The sequence below is a fragment of the Canis lupus genome, chromosome 2, assembly GCF_011100685.1.
Source record: "Canis lupus familiaris isolate Mischka breed German Shepherd chromosome 2, alternate assembly UU_Cfam_GSD_1.0, whole genome shotgun sequence".
Classification (NCBI taxonomy): domain Eukaryota; kingdom Metazoa; phylum Chordata; class Mammalia; order Carnivora; family Canidae; genus Canis; species Canis lupus.
The window spans coordinates 81504842-81518633 of NC_049223.1; the positions used below are offsets into that span (position 1 = coordinate 81504842).

At 43.8% G+C, this 13792-nt stretch overlaps 1 protein-coding gene across 4 annotated transcripts in view; it reads right to left on the reverse strand.

The window, feature by feature from the left end:
- Nucleotides 1-11918, reverse strand: part of DNAJC16 (DnaJ heat shock protein family (Hsp40) member C16) — a 41003-nt gene extending 29085 nt beyond the window's left edge. For 2 of the 4 annotated variants that reach the window (XM_038531913.1, XM_038531912.1), the window contains exons 1-4: nucleotides 11381-11506; nucleotides 9720-9904; nucleotides 5592-5658; nucleotides 4204-4543 (exon numbers count right to left, since the gene is read on the reverse strand). In XM_038531913.1, coding sequence (XP_038387841.1) covers nucleotides 4204-4543; nucleotides 5592-5658; nucleotides 9720-9886 — 574 coding nt within the window. In that variant the 5' untranslated portion in view covers nucleotides 9887-9904; nucleotides 11381-11506. Of the gene's footprint in view, nucleotides 1-4203; nucleotides 4544-5591; nucleotides 5659-9719; nucleotides 9905-11380; nucleotides 11507-11808 lie in introns of those variants that run through there. The other 2 variants (XM_038531914.1, XM_038531915.1) reach the window with 2 other exon arrangements.
- Nucleotides 11919-13792: the final 1874 nt, after the last annotated feature.

The window sequence follows — 13792 nt, forward strand, 5'->3', positions numbered from 1 at the left end:
AGAACACGAGTTCTTTCTCATCCTCTGCTTACTCCTGCAGTGCTACATCATTTGGTAATTGCAAATGTGATTCTGTACTTGCAAATGTCAAGTGTGAATTCTCTGGGTATGTATTTTCTCTTCGGCTAAATAGTTCCTTGAGGTCGAAGGCAGTGCTGACTACTTCTGGTCCTTCTCCCCAGTGCGTTGTCCATACGTGTGGGCGGCCTCTGCACACTAGCTGTCAGCACACTGCATGGCTGCAGATTCCACCTAAGTAGCTGCCACATTTCTCCCTGGGTAGAACTGTCCTATTTCATTCATCCAGGGCAAGTCAGGCATTTAACAATAGTCCAAGACACAGGGTCCAAGCTTCCCTACACCACTCAGCTGATCTTTAAAATAGTCTGCTCTTCCCTTTATATATATGTGTGTGTATATATATATATATATATATATACACACACACACATATATATATAAAATATATATATAAACACACACATATAAATATTACATATATATATATATATATAAATATTAAGTAATCTTTACACAAAATGTGGGCCTTGAATTCATATCCCTGAGATGAACAGTCACCCACTCCACTGACTTGAGTCCACCAGGTGCCCTAGTCTGCTCTTCCTATTAATACAGAATAGGAACATTTTGGCAGGCGGTACCTTGGTGGCTGAGTTGGTTAAGCATCCACCTCTTAGTTTCTGCTGGGTCATTAAACTTAGGGTTGTGAGACTGAGCCCTGCGCCGGGTTCTGTGCTCAGTGTGGAGTCTGCTTGAGGTTCTCTCTCCCCTCCCCCTCTCCCTCTGTCCAGCCCCTGCTCATGATCTTTCAAAAAAATGTTAAAAAAAAAAAAAAAAAAAAAAGGCAAAGACACAATTTTGGCAGTATCGATCTTGAAGGGTAGTGCTGCCTCACCTGGACAGGGAAATAGCCATGGATGCTTTGTAAGGATCGCACCGCACTGCCACCCAACTGTAACAAAGTGGAGCCTGACTGTCGGAATCTTCAACTAACCTGCATGGTCCAAAGAGGAAAATGGTTTATAAACCAAATTAATCTAATACATTTGGACAAAATCTGCCTTCCAGGGAACTCTGGAGGTGCAGTGGGGGAATGGACTGAACCCTCAGTAAACGTCACTTCTATGGATCTAAATTCTGCTTCTTCCACTTTTGTCACTGAATTACTACGATTAAATAGCATGACCACTCAAAAGAATAGCAAGACCTTTAATCATCAAAGATTTGAGGATATTAAAAGGCAGTACAGCATGGTGTGCAATGCATGGACTTAGGGCCAGACTACCGGGGTTCAAATCCCAGCTTTGCCAAACATCAACTGTGGGACCCTGATGAGGTCCCAAGAATGAGCTAAGTGTCTGTAAAAGAAGGATGACAACAGCACCTGCCTTAAATGGCTGTTGTTTAATATGAGTTGAAATTACAATTGTGCTTGGCATATACTAAATTCTCAATCAATACAAGCTACTATTATTTTCATGTCACCGTGTGCAGTAAGTCCAAACATAGTTACTATTCAGAACAATTTCTCAAATCCAGCTCTTCCCTGCGGTTCCCTGCCCACTCACTGGCTCCAGTCAGAATGCAGTCAATCTTGAGCCCCGCCCCCCCTTTTTCCTCATTCTTCACATTCAGATGGTCTCCAGGAGCCAGGTCCCTCCAGACTTCCATGCTCCTACCACTCAGATATCTTATACTTGTCCACACCTCTCTATTCCTTCTGTCCTAGTCTGGGCCAGTGGCTGCTGTCTTCCCAGGGTTGGTGACCTCCCTGCTTCTCTTATCTTCTTCAATCTGCCCTTCATGTGGCTCTATAGCTTTCTAAAGTGTAGATGGGACTAAATCACGACTCTATGTGGCAATTTTTCTTGGCTTTATCACATACTATAAAATAAAGTCCAGCTTATTACTACCTGGTTCCTGCGTGCTCTTACTGCTTCCTCCCTCTTGGCTATACCTGAGTCACACCCTGTGCCTGACTCTCCTTTGGATGCTCTTTGTTTCTCTGGCTGCACAGTTCCCCTGGCCTGTAATGTTACTCCTGGGTTTCTTTCAACTAACTTCTAATTACCTTGCAAGACTTAGCTAAACCTAAGTCAAAGGTCAGTGCCTGGTCGTCAGTGAATTGAAGAAAGTAGACTCATGTATTTGAGAATGATTTTAAAAAATTTATAAAATAGGTGCTTAAATTTTTTTTTACTTTGGTAAACCAGAACACCTAATCAGAAATTCCCTAAGGCTCATTTTATGTTAGCGTTTAATATATAACAGAAACTTATATAAAATCTTCGTATCAGTCCTGTTGGTTTGACATTATTACATCTATTTTACAGATGGAGAAATTTGTGTTAAGTAGTTTGTCTAAAGACACAAAGAGTAAATGACAGAGCTCAGCTCTGCACACTGGTCTATCTGGTGCTCGCTTCAGCAGCACATATACTGAACACTGGTCTGACTCTAAAGCCCAGGGATGGAACATAGGTAACCACTGTGCTTCGCTGCCTCATATTGTTTGCCTGGCATGTTTAAATATAACGTTGGCTCTGATCTGACTTTGGTATAAATGCACTGGTGTCCTAACTTATGCGGTGGTTTAAGGTTTATATTTTGCTGTCAGTTTCTAGATGAATGAGGTTTAACAGTCTCCAGTATACCGCCTGGTGTGACCGAAAATGCATTATGCTTTTCGACAAAGAAGCTGTTCAACCCAAGGGCTTCCAGCTGATCTTAACCTCTTGTCCACTCATTACACACCACCAGCAAGCATCTGCGACTGCTCACCACATGTACGAGAGTGTTAAACTTATTTCCTCATCTTCCTCCAAGCGCTTCTTTACTTAACCTCACAAAAGTATTTTGGCAAACCTGAGTGCTTCTGAACAACAAGCTGAAAATTTGTTTTAGAAAAAATGAACTGGGGCTGCCTGAGTGGCTCAGTCGGCTAGGTGTCTACCTTCAGCTCAGGTCATGATCCTGGGGTCCTGGGATTGAGCCCCACATTGGGCTCCCTGCTCAGGAGGGGAGTTTCCTTCTCCCTCTGCCTCTCTCCTTGCTCATGCTCTCTCATACTCTATCAAATAAATAAATGAAATCTTAAAAAAACAAAACAAAACAAAAAAACCAGAAAAATGAACTGATGGTTTTCATTGGTACGTTCTCTCCAGAGAAATCCAGTCCCTTGGCCCCTATGATTGAGTTTGGCCTTTTTTAATTATTCAAGAATAGGTCTGCTAATGCCTACAAAATACAACATACACACACAATTCAGTAATTCCAACTTTTCAGAGTCATTAAAATAAATACTCTGTCTGGATTGCTGGCATTTTCCTGGCACTAAGTGGTAACTATGAACACAGGAAAGGCTAACCTGTGATCAGGAGTGGTAACCCATGACCATTGGTGTTATGGATGGAACTGTGCCTGCTGCCAAAGTCCATCTGTTTAAGTCCTTATGCCCAGTACCTCAGAATATAATCATATTTGGAGGTAGGGTCTTTACTAAGGTGCTAAAGTTAAAATGAGGTCATTAGGATGGGCCCTGATCCAGTAAGACCGATGTCCTTATAAGAAGAGATCAGGCCACAGAAAGAGAAAGAGAAAGAGCAAGAGACACAGCGCGCAGAAATGTGCACACAGAGACATGACCATGTGAATGTGAAAGGAGAAGGTAGTCATGCGCAAGCCAAGGAGACAGGCCTCTGAAAAAAAACCAAACCTGCCCACACTTTGATCTTGGACTTCTAACCCTGAGAACTGTGAGAAAATACGCTTCTGTTGTTTTTGTGGTATTTTGTTATGGTAGCTCTAGCAAATTTAATCACAGAATGAAATCATAAACACTGCTGAAAATAGTCTGCAGGTCCCACCAGCATCAAAACTGATGCTTGAGGGTGGCTTTGCTCAACCAGTCATTTTTAGGCTTCTCCTATGTATCAAGCCCCCAACTAGATCTTAGGAAATTATACAGATAAGGCTTCAAATTAGTAGTGCGAAATGAAAGTGGCTTACACATTTCTCCCCTCTGAAAATGTGTCCTTGGAAAATTTAATGTCAGCTCCTTAAGCTGACATGAACTTGTGAAGAGAAACCTCACTATTCCTTCTCCCTAGTAACCCATCAAATCCAAGATACAAATGTTAGCCTCTCCAACATAAACACCTTCAGCAAATAAAGTTATCTTACCTAATCTTTCCAGTTCTTGAACTACCTCTTTCCAAACAGGCTCGATGTGGATGCAGCTAAAGCACCAATCTGAGGTGATCTTGATGAGGTAGGGTTTCTTGAAGCTATCTGGCACCACTTCATTCACGTAGTGTGAAAAGTGCAATAAATACTTCTCATCAATGGAGCCCCGCCGCTCAGAGTTAAAAGGGAAGTGAAAAAAAGACTCATCAAAGTAAAAGTTCTCATGGAAATGACGGAAGCGATACTCTCGCTGTTGCTGCTGCTTCTGGTAGCCCTGGTTCTCTCCAGCATCTCCGTAGTGATCATAATTGGATCTCTTTTCTTCATTGGAAAGAATCTACAAGGAAAGAAAAAAAAAAAAAGGAAATCTATAAAATGGAAAAAGTTTCACCCAAAGGACTATCGTGTGAGCAGTGTCAAAGACACAGGAAGAAAAGAGATGTAAAGCTACAACACGGTTAGATATTCTGAATGCAGTCTTCAATATACCAAGGCAACTCCTCTTTCAATAGAAATGATTAAATATTTCAAGACCAAAAGACTTTGGTCACTGAGATACTCATGTTCATCTTGGCTTTAGAGATTCTGAGTTCTCATTTTGCCTTAAGAGATTCGACACATTGGTAAAACAAATAAAACTTAACATAATCTTGATCACCAGAGCTTGACCACAAGAAAAATAGGTCATGCCACTTAGTTGGAGTAACTCAAACCAAAACATGAAAAGCTGTGAAATCCCCCCCGCCCCCCGCCAAAAAAAGCCACAGAATTCAGTTCAGTGTCTTGTATGTTAGCTGGCTTTGTTTTACTTAGAAATAACTCTGAAGTTTAAAATTGTTTTAGGTGTTTTAGGATGATGTGCCATTCCATGAGCCAAGCACTGTCTCCTGAAGAACATTACCCTACACAAGTCAGGAAGCCACAGACTTATCTTTTATGCACATTCCAGGCCAAGCTCCTTAAGCTGACATGTTGGAAAATTGTTGAAAATCTTGTGTTTAAATGTATTTGTAACCTTGTGCCACTTTAATAAATATAGGCAAATCAGTCTTTCTTTAATATAAGTTCTAGAATTTGTGTTGCTGAGGTAAGCATGTGATATAAGTTTCTACAAAGGATATAGAGACCTACATTTAGGAATTCTGAGAATTCTATAATTCCAATTAAAGCCTTTAAAATAGGCCAGTTTTTTTTTTTTTTTTTTAAGAGCTACAGTTTTCAGGCACCAATTTCGACATACTGGATGTGGCTAAATATGTTTTCTCTACCATCATCTAGAAACTGGGTCAAGGGCATTGGGAGCGTGCCCTTTCTGAGCGGTCTTTACAAAACTGGCCACCTAATGAATACGAGCTAATGGATGCATCACAAGTTTGACATGATACCTCATAAGCCTTGCTTATTTGGATGAACTTGTCTTCTGCTCCAGGATCTTTGTTTTTGTCAGGATGCCTGAAACACAAATGGGCAGGCAGGGAGAGAGACTGGATTTAATGTTTTGCATACAATTAACATCTCGTACACACAGTTTACTACATCAAAGGCAAACGAAAGGCCATTTTGTTAGGATGGTTTCTTAAAAATAAAGGGTAGAAGCAATCAGTTGCTTCACATAACCATAATAATTAAGCGAAACTTTGAAACAGGCCATTTCTACTAAAAGCACTTTAGCAACACACATTTTCAAAGCTCCAGAGGTACTGCAGGGTCCCACTGAGGAGAAGTGTGCTACACGCATGTCTTTACATTGTTCTTAAACACTGCTGAAGCTGGTTCCAGGCTAATGTTACTGAGCCTTAAGAACCGACTTCTCTTCCCAGGTGGGAGCAACTCATCCTAATGTTAGAATGCTATAGAGGAAGGGATTTCTTCTGACAACTCAGGTGGATGCAGGAAATAGTCTTTCGGATGCACCATGAATTTGTTTAGTGACAACCATGTTCCAAATAGCATTTGACTATTGTTGTTCAGATGAGAACACTGCAGTTTCATTATTGCTCTGCTTGTCCCTTTTTGCCTAAAATGGCCTTTTTACCTATAAATGGATAGTGATTTCAAAGCCCCATGTTTTAAGAGGTGAGAAAAACCTACAGTTTATCCAAAATGATTTAAACTAATGTTTGGTATTATACACAGCTGACAATTAACTATATCCATTTGCAGACATACATTATTCTGTAATCTGCCCATGTTTATGCTAATTTCAGCTTTGGAGATTTTTGAACTCCTGGAAAGTAGGGGCTAGGTTTTGCTTCCTTAGAACCCCTCAAGACCTAAATCAGTGTTTTTTTACCAACTGATTTTTCTTTCTTTTTTTTTTTTGTTAAGAGACTCTATTATAGAGTATATTCTTTATGTAATCACTTCTGGTAACTTTAAGTAAATTTCCTCTAGCAAAGGTTCAAGAAAGAGAACAATCCAATGGGAAGCAAATGACTACTAAAACCAGCACAAGTACAACAGGATAAAGAAAATTTACAACTTGATCAACCTTATTCTGGCAGGAACTACATTTGAATGAATTATACCACATATTCTGATTTCTCTAAAAATAAATTGCAAATGGTTGGTTGTTGAGTTTTAACATCATTCCTCCCCTAACTATTTAGTCCTTATTATGAGTGTTAGTGGGGAAAAAAAACAACTCAGCTGAGTAATAATGAAAAAGTATGATGTAAGGAAATAAGATGGTGGTTCCAAAGCATGTTTCTGGATGACAAAAAAAAAAAAAAGTGTTTTAAATATTCAAACTTAGGCTAACGGCTGAAAAGAGAAAAATTATGCAATCACACAAATGAAGATTTAACGTAGAGAACACAGTAGGGGGAGAAGGATTGGAAGGGGGCTTTTGAAGGAGACCAAACCAAGGAGAGGGCTGTGAGGAAGGCTGGGTTAGAACCACAGATCCTGACGCAGACAAAACCAAGGCCAGAGAACAGGGAGGAAACCACAAGACAGTTTCAGGTTATAAGGAATATTTTCCTAATTGCAGGACGCTACCACGAGGTGGCAAACATGTAGAAAAGGATAAATCTGGCTCTAGGAAAGTACTGCCCAATACTATTTTCAGGGTGTAGGAAACATTTCACCAACTGCAATATGATACACGTCCTTTAAATCTGGAAGTGAAGAAAATACTGTACTGGGTATCTATTGGCTGTAGAAAAAGTAACACAGAAAAGTAGCAGACAAATTGTTTCATTGTTCCAGGGACTATGTTATACCCATTTGCTTCCGATCAAATTTTAGGATGCCTTATTCTTGGGACGTGAGGGTGTTTATTTTTGCCAACGTAAATGATAAAAGAAAAGCAACTTACGCCAAAACTTAATTATTAGGAGAGAAACATAGTTTTCCTGAAAGAAAAAGTGACTTTAAATGGTTTCACCAAGGAAGCTCTTGAGAAGCTTAAGAAACATTACTTGGTAGTAAAACCTAGGAGAGGAGAGCTACAAATCTAATTCAATGATTAACCGCTTCCCCCAGCTGCAATTCATTCTGAAAAGTCAAATTGGGAAGCACGGCTATTTTCAGTGGGTATGAAGCCATCATGAAATGAAACCAACAATTTGAGGGATAAAACACTGCCACAGCCAAAACAGCAACGAGGAACAACACAGTGAAAATATAAAGGTGAAGTAAAATTTTAGACTTTCCCTGGATGATACTCTGTATTTCTAAGGTGATGAATGACTCCTAGAGAGAATCTAATTAAGTAAGAGAAGCATATGACTCATTTAATTAATATCATAATACCCTTTTCAGCTCTGGAAGACAGAAAAGTCAAAGCTGTACATTTTTAAAAAATCCCACATACTCAAGCAATCATTTCTGCTTTTAAAATGTTGCCAAAGGCCTGTACTCTGTCCAAAGGAATGCTGATACCTCATGAATTTATTGCAGATTTATGTATTTTGTTTTAAATATAAAGAGGCAAGAATTTGAAACGATGTGGAAAGCAATTTTGCTGTAAAGAGAGTCCCTGGAAAGAGGCCACACATAATCAGATTGTGTTTTTAATATCAAATTCTGGATTCTCTGTGACAGAAGTTTGGTTTAAAATATTTATGTATTCAAAACATATTTTAAACTATCTTTTACCTTTATTGCAACCAGTTTAAAACTAAGATACATCTTTCACTGGAAGAATAATGGTGTCAGGCAGAGTCATGCACAGCCTGCAATGTCATCTGCATGTGGCAGCTTTGCTCCTGCATAACTTCCTGCCCGCCCAACACTAACCCACTCACTCCTACTTCTGCTCTGATGGGTATGTGATTAAAAAGTAAAAAACAATAAACTACCTATTGGCACTGAAGGTCAAGCTGTGGAGCCCAGAGTTATTAAAGACTTAGTAACAGTGAGCCCAGATTTCCCCACAGGTAAAAGAGGGACAGCAATAACTCTTTCATAGGGTAATTATAAGGTTTAAATAAGATAAAAAGCATAGAACCTGGAGTCTAGCATGCAGTAGGTGCATAATAATCATTCCCATCCCAAACCTTTCATTATCTGTGCCTGGCTCCCCCAGCTTCTAGTCACCCTTGCCCCTTCCATCCTTTCCTCTTCGGCTGCTCCCCTCCAGCTATATGATCCAGATACTTTTGGTATGTCCAAAGCATTGGTGGAAAAAACTGATGACATCTGTCCATAAATTTTAAATTTATTACTATCCTGCTAATTCACAAACGGTTGTATACCCTTTAGCAAATACAAAACCTATCTAAGTAAAATTACGATTTTTATTTTTTTTATTTTTTTATTTTTTATTTTTTAAAGATTTTATTTATTTATTCATGAGAGACACAGAGAGAGAGACAGAGAGGCAGAGACACAGGCAGAGGGAGAAGCAGGCTCCATGCTGGGAGCCCGATGTGGGACTCGATCCCGGGACTCCAGGATCACATCCTGGGCCGAAGGCAGGCACTAAACCGCTGAGCCACCCAGGGATCCCAAAATTACGATTTTTCTATTGGATGATTTTTAAAAGTAAGGTACTCAGTTTCCGAATATTATAAAATTGAGGGCAAAAAGCTTTCACTCTAAATTTTCTTGAAAGCTTAAAATTAGTAATTTAGAAAACAGCACTGGATGGCGTTCCCTTTAGCAATGACACTTGTAAAGAGCTACTTTATGAATAACATATCATGGGGACGGGTTAGCTGATCCATAGTTGATTACGTATATATTTTTAAACTAAGGCTGCCTTCCACATATATATTTTAAAACTAAAGCTCCCTTCTACTTAAATATGCTAGCAGTATCTAGGGTAATCCTTTAGGCCAAAGAATTCTGAAAAGGGGGTTTCACAGCAACACAGGCTTTGGATCTTATCATTAAATATTACAGAATAACATGAACATTAGTTCTCCTAGAGAAAATATTTTAGACAGGTATATATTTATTGAACATAGAAACAGAGACAAATAAAAAAGCTAAGCATAATTTAGGCTTCATTTCCCTACTAAAACTGCTTAGCTTATATTAAACTGCTATTTCTTTGTTTCACCTACCATTCCCGGGCGAGCTTCTTATAAGCCTTTTTAATATCAGCCTGACTGGCTGTTCGGCTGACCCCTAGGACTCTGTATGGGTCAAAATCCAACGCAGACAGAATTTGCAGGATCAGAACCAGAACTATCAAGAACTGCCAGGAAATGCTCAACTTTTTCACTTCCATTTCTCTTCCTCTCCAGAGCTGAAATGATTGAAGAGGCAATGAGTTTCAGCAGTAGAAACCTAGACAGTCTTCCTTATTAGGTAAAGGGATAAGATATATAGATGAAAAACAAAACAAACAAAAGCTATTTGGCAGGAAAAGGGTCATTCTGTTTGATCAGGTCTTTTCAAATCAACAGTCTTGCTACTATTTTTTGAATATATCACAAATAAGAACTACATAGATGAAAAGATGAGCAGTAAGAATTAACAGCAACTTTCCAGACTCCTTGGATTCGAAAAGCTTTAGAAATGATTGAAAATGAATGAGATGAAGAAAATAATAAGCAAATGTGGGAAAACATACATAGGAAAATCGAGGCAACTACATCTCAAATACTCTATATTTCACTTAATTCTGACAATCATACTTTAGATTAAAAAATACAGGGCTTAAGAATACTTCCCTGAGTACATGGCTAAATAAACCCACGAGATCGTAAGATTTGCCAAGGGCAAAACCATGAAATTAAACAGTGGTGACATTCTTGAGATTAAATAAGCATAAGCACGAAAGTGAGATACTCAAAACAAAAACAAAAACAAACCGGTTATGACACTGTGTACCCCAATTCTGTTCTTTCTCACCACACCCACTGGACCAAGGAAACTGAGACAATGCTCTTTAATTTAACCATGAGCAATAATACGGCTATTATAAATGGAGACCAAAGGTGAGGAAAAGCTGGCGAGAAAAAAATTTAGTTTTCCACCTGAAGGGAGACTAATGGCAAAGGATGCAGACCAGGCAGGGTCTCCACGTGTTAAAAGATCCACGTCTGGTGAGCGTGGTAACTGAATTCACTGCGGGTTCGGAAATAATCCTGGTTGGCTGATGAACAAGGTAGGGCTGTATTAGATTGCATGGACCTTCACGGCCCAGATTTATGATCTTTGTGGCCTATCACACAGTGAGTTTTCAAGGGTCACATTTATCTTGACTTCCCATGAATTACTCAAGTTTTAAGGTTCAAGGGTCCAGTGGGGGCACCTCACTTAAGGCAGGCAAAGCTGTGACAGCGGCGGATTTTGACAAGTGGAAGTCGAACTGGTGCCTTGGAGCGCTCACCAAATGGGACTCATCTGACAGCCAATTTGTAGGGCTGCATGCACGCTGAACAAAACCCTAAAACAAATCAGTTTTCTTTTTTTCCTTGTTAAGACAACCTATAACCTATTCTGGTCTATGCAACACTGTACAGAGCGCTAAGACTCGGGGGTGGTGGGGTGGGGTGGGGTGGTGGGTAGCTGCTACTGGTTAAGCACAGAGGCTCTGCAAACACTCAGACTGGGATCTGTCCTCCACCACTTTGTGACCTTGGGCAAGTTACTCAAACTTGCTAAGCCTTCGGGGTCGTTCCTAAACGGAGGTGACCCATACCCCCCACCCCCAACCCCAGCTTGAAAGGATCAGCAGGGGAGTTAAATGTGTTTGTAAAGGGTTTGCTGAACATACAGGGTCAACAGTCAGAAGGTGATACTTATTATTTTTCAGTGCAATCGAGGCCTTATTCCACCTCCAGTGAGCGGCCCCGAAGGTGGGCAGCTGCCAAGTTCTTTGGCTGCCAGTCTCGAGCTGCGCCGTGCGGGCCTCGGGGCTGGAAACCACCTGCCCAACAGGTAGGCTGGCGCCCTGGGGCAGCATCCCGCGGTCCAGGCAGCGGCCCCCCCCGGAGGCACGCTCCAGGTCTGAGCTCCCGCCGGAGGTCGCAAGCCGCCGACCCGAGCCCCGGGCCGGGCCCTGTCGGCTCCCGGTTTCCCCCGGGCCCGGGGCGGGGGGGTGGGGGGGGGAACCGGGAACGAGGGGGAACTGCCGGGAGAGCCCCGAGCCTGCCCTGCCCCGCCGCGCCCGCGGCTCCGCGCGTCACGCCGGGAAGGAGTTACCGGGAAAGGGCACCGGCCCAACCGGCTGCAGAGTCCGAGCTCCAGTGAGTCCGCCAGGCGGGGAGCCTCCGGTCCGCTCCAGCGCCGGCCGGAACCTGGGGAGGGGAGGGGGGCGGGGACGAGCGAGGCAAGTCACGTGACACTTAAAGGCTCCGCTCACCCAAAGCGCGGACAGTACGGGTGGAGGACGTCTGCGTCTCGGATCTATTTTGACCCTTGCTACCCGCCGTCTGCGCGTGGACCAGGCGCGGTTGCCATAGGAACGAGGCGCGCACTTCGGCAGCAGCCAAAGGGATGGTCGTGACCAAGGAGGCCAAAACGTGCCTTCTAGAGAGGCGAAGTCCCGATGCATGATGGGATGCCTCGGGGACCTCCCCGGTCCAGGGAGGAGTTTCCACTCCTACCTGGAGCTGGCCCTCGTCTAGCAACAGTTGCTAGGGTGGGGAGGCAATCGCTGGTCCCTGCTCTCTTTAACCCTATTCATAGAATCCTAGAGCCTCAGAGTTGGACGGGACCTTGGGGAGCCTTTCTAGTCCGACTTCTCCTTATAGTGATGGAGAGACTGAGGCCCGGAGGGGGGCAGGGACTTGCCCAAGGCGTGGAATCCAGGATTCCTACTCTTTTATTTACCAAAGCGAGCTCCGCCATAGGATGTGCCTGGGACCGCCCTCAGCGCGGGAGAGGGATGTGCGTGTGGCGGGGAGGGCGGGGGAGAGTCACAGGCGAATGCGGTAGACTTTCACTGACCCAATGATACAGGTTCCTTGGGGATACGAAAAAGGGGATTTAATATTCCACCCCCACCTTGTTGTTATTATTGTCCTTTTAAAAATTTCCTTTGCATTGATCACTAACCTCTTTTATTTCTTTATATTGTTCATCGTCTGTCTCCTCCCACTGGAAAGTAGCTTCTAAGGGTAGGGCCTGTGTGTTGTTCACTGTGTGTTCTCGGTGCCTGCGTGGACCTCAGAGTAGACGGGATCTTTTTTTTTTTTTAAATATTTTTTTTTAATTTTTATTTATTTATGATAGTCACACAGAGAGAGAGAGAGAGAAAGAGGCAGAGACACAGGCAGAGGGAGAAGCAGGCTCCATGCACCGGGAGCCCGATGTGGGATTCGATCCCGGGTCTCCAGGATCGCGCCCTGGGCCAAAGGCAGGTGCCAAACCGCTGCGCCACCCAGGGATCCCGCAGACGGGATCTTAATGCGTATTTGTGGACTCAATAACGAAGGGAGCCGAGGTGTGGATGCGCTGGAGGATGCATTCAAGGCGGACTGGAGGCAGGTTCAGGTTTGCGCCTCGGCTGCCTTATGCCACTCACTACCTCCGGGACCTTGAGCCGAGGTCACTGCGTTGAGCCCCAGCGTCCCCACCCCGCGTCTGTAAAACGGGGGGAAAGAATGCCGTTTGGTTTTCCTTTGGTGGGGTCGTGGTCCAGGCGGGGCGAGACAGCGCAGAGAGACCGGCGCAGTGGCTGGGACCCCGCAGATGCTCAACAAGCAGGAGCAGTTGTTCTTGAAACGTGCGCGAGCGCTACTCCTGGGAGTCCGGGGGAGGTTTCTGCTGTTCTCCTTTGTGGGAGGTGCTGGGGTGGGAGGGAGGGAAGCGGGGGACTTAACGTGGGCGAGTTTGGAGCAGTCAACCACGCGAGACCTCCCTGGCTCCAGGCACGGTGTCCCTCTTGCCAGCACTGTGACCCCCTCCGAGTTCCTGCAAAAGCGGAGTGGTGGTGCGGGCTCGGGGTGCGTTCTGGGGGCGGGGCGGCGACCTGGGGGTGTACCCTGGGGGGCGGAGTTGAGACCCGGGGTATGCCCTGGGGGCGGGGCGGCGACCCGGGGTACGCCCTAGGGGCGGGGCGGAGGCTGGGGGTGTGTCCTGGGGGCGGGGCGGCGACGCGGGGGTGTGTCCTTGGGGCGGAGCGATTATCGGGGTACGCCCTGGGGGCGGGGCGGCGACCCGGGGGTACGCCCTAGGGGCGCGG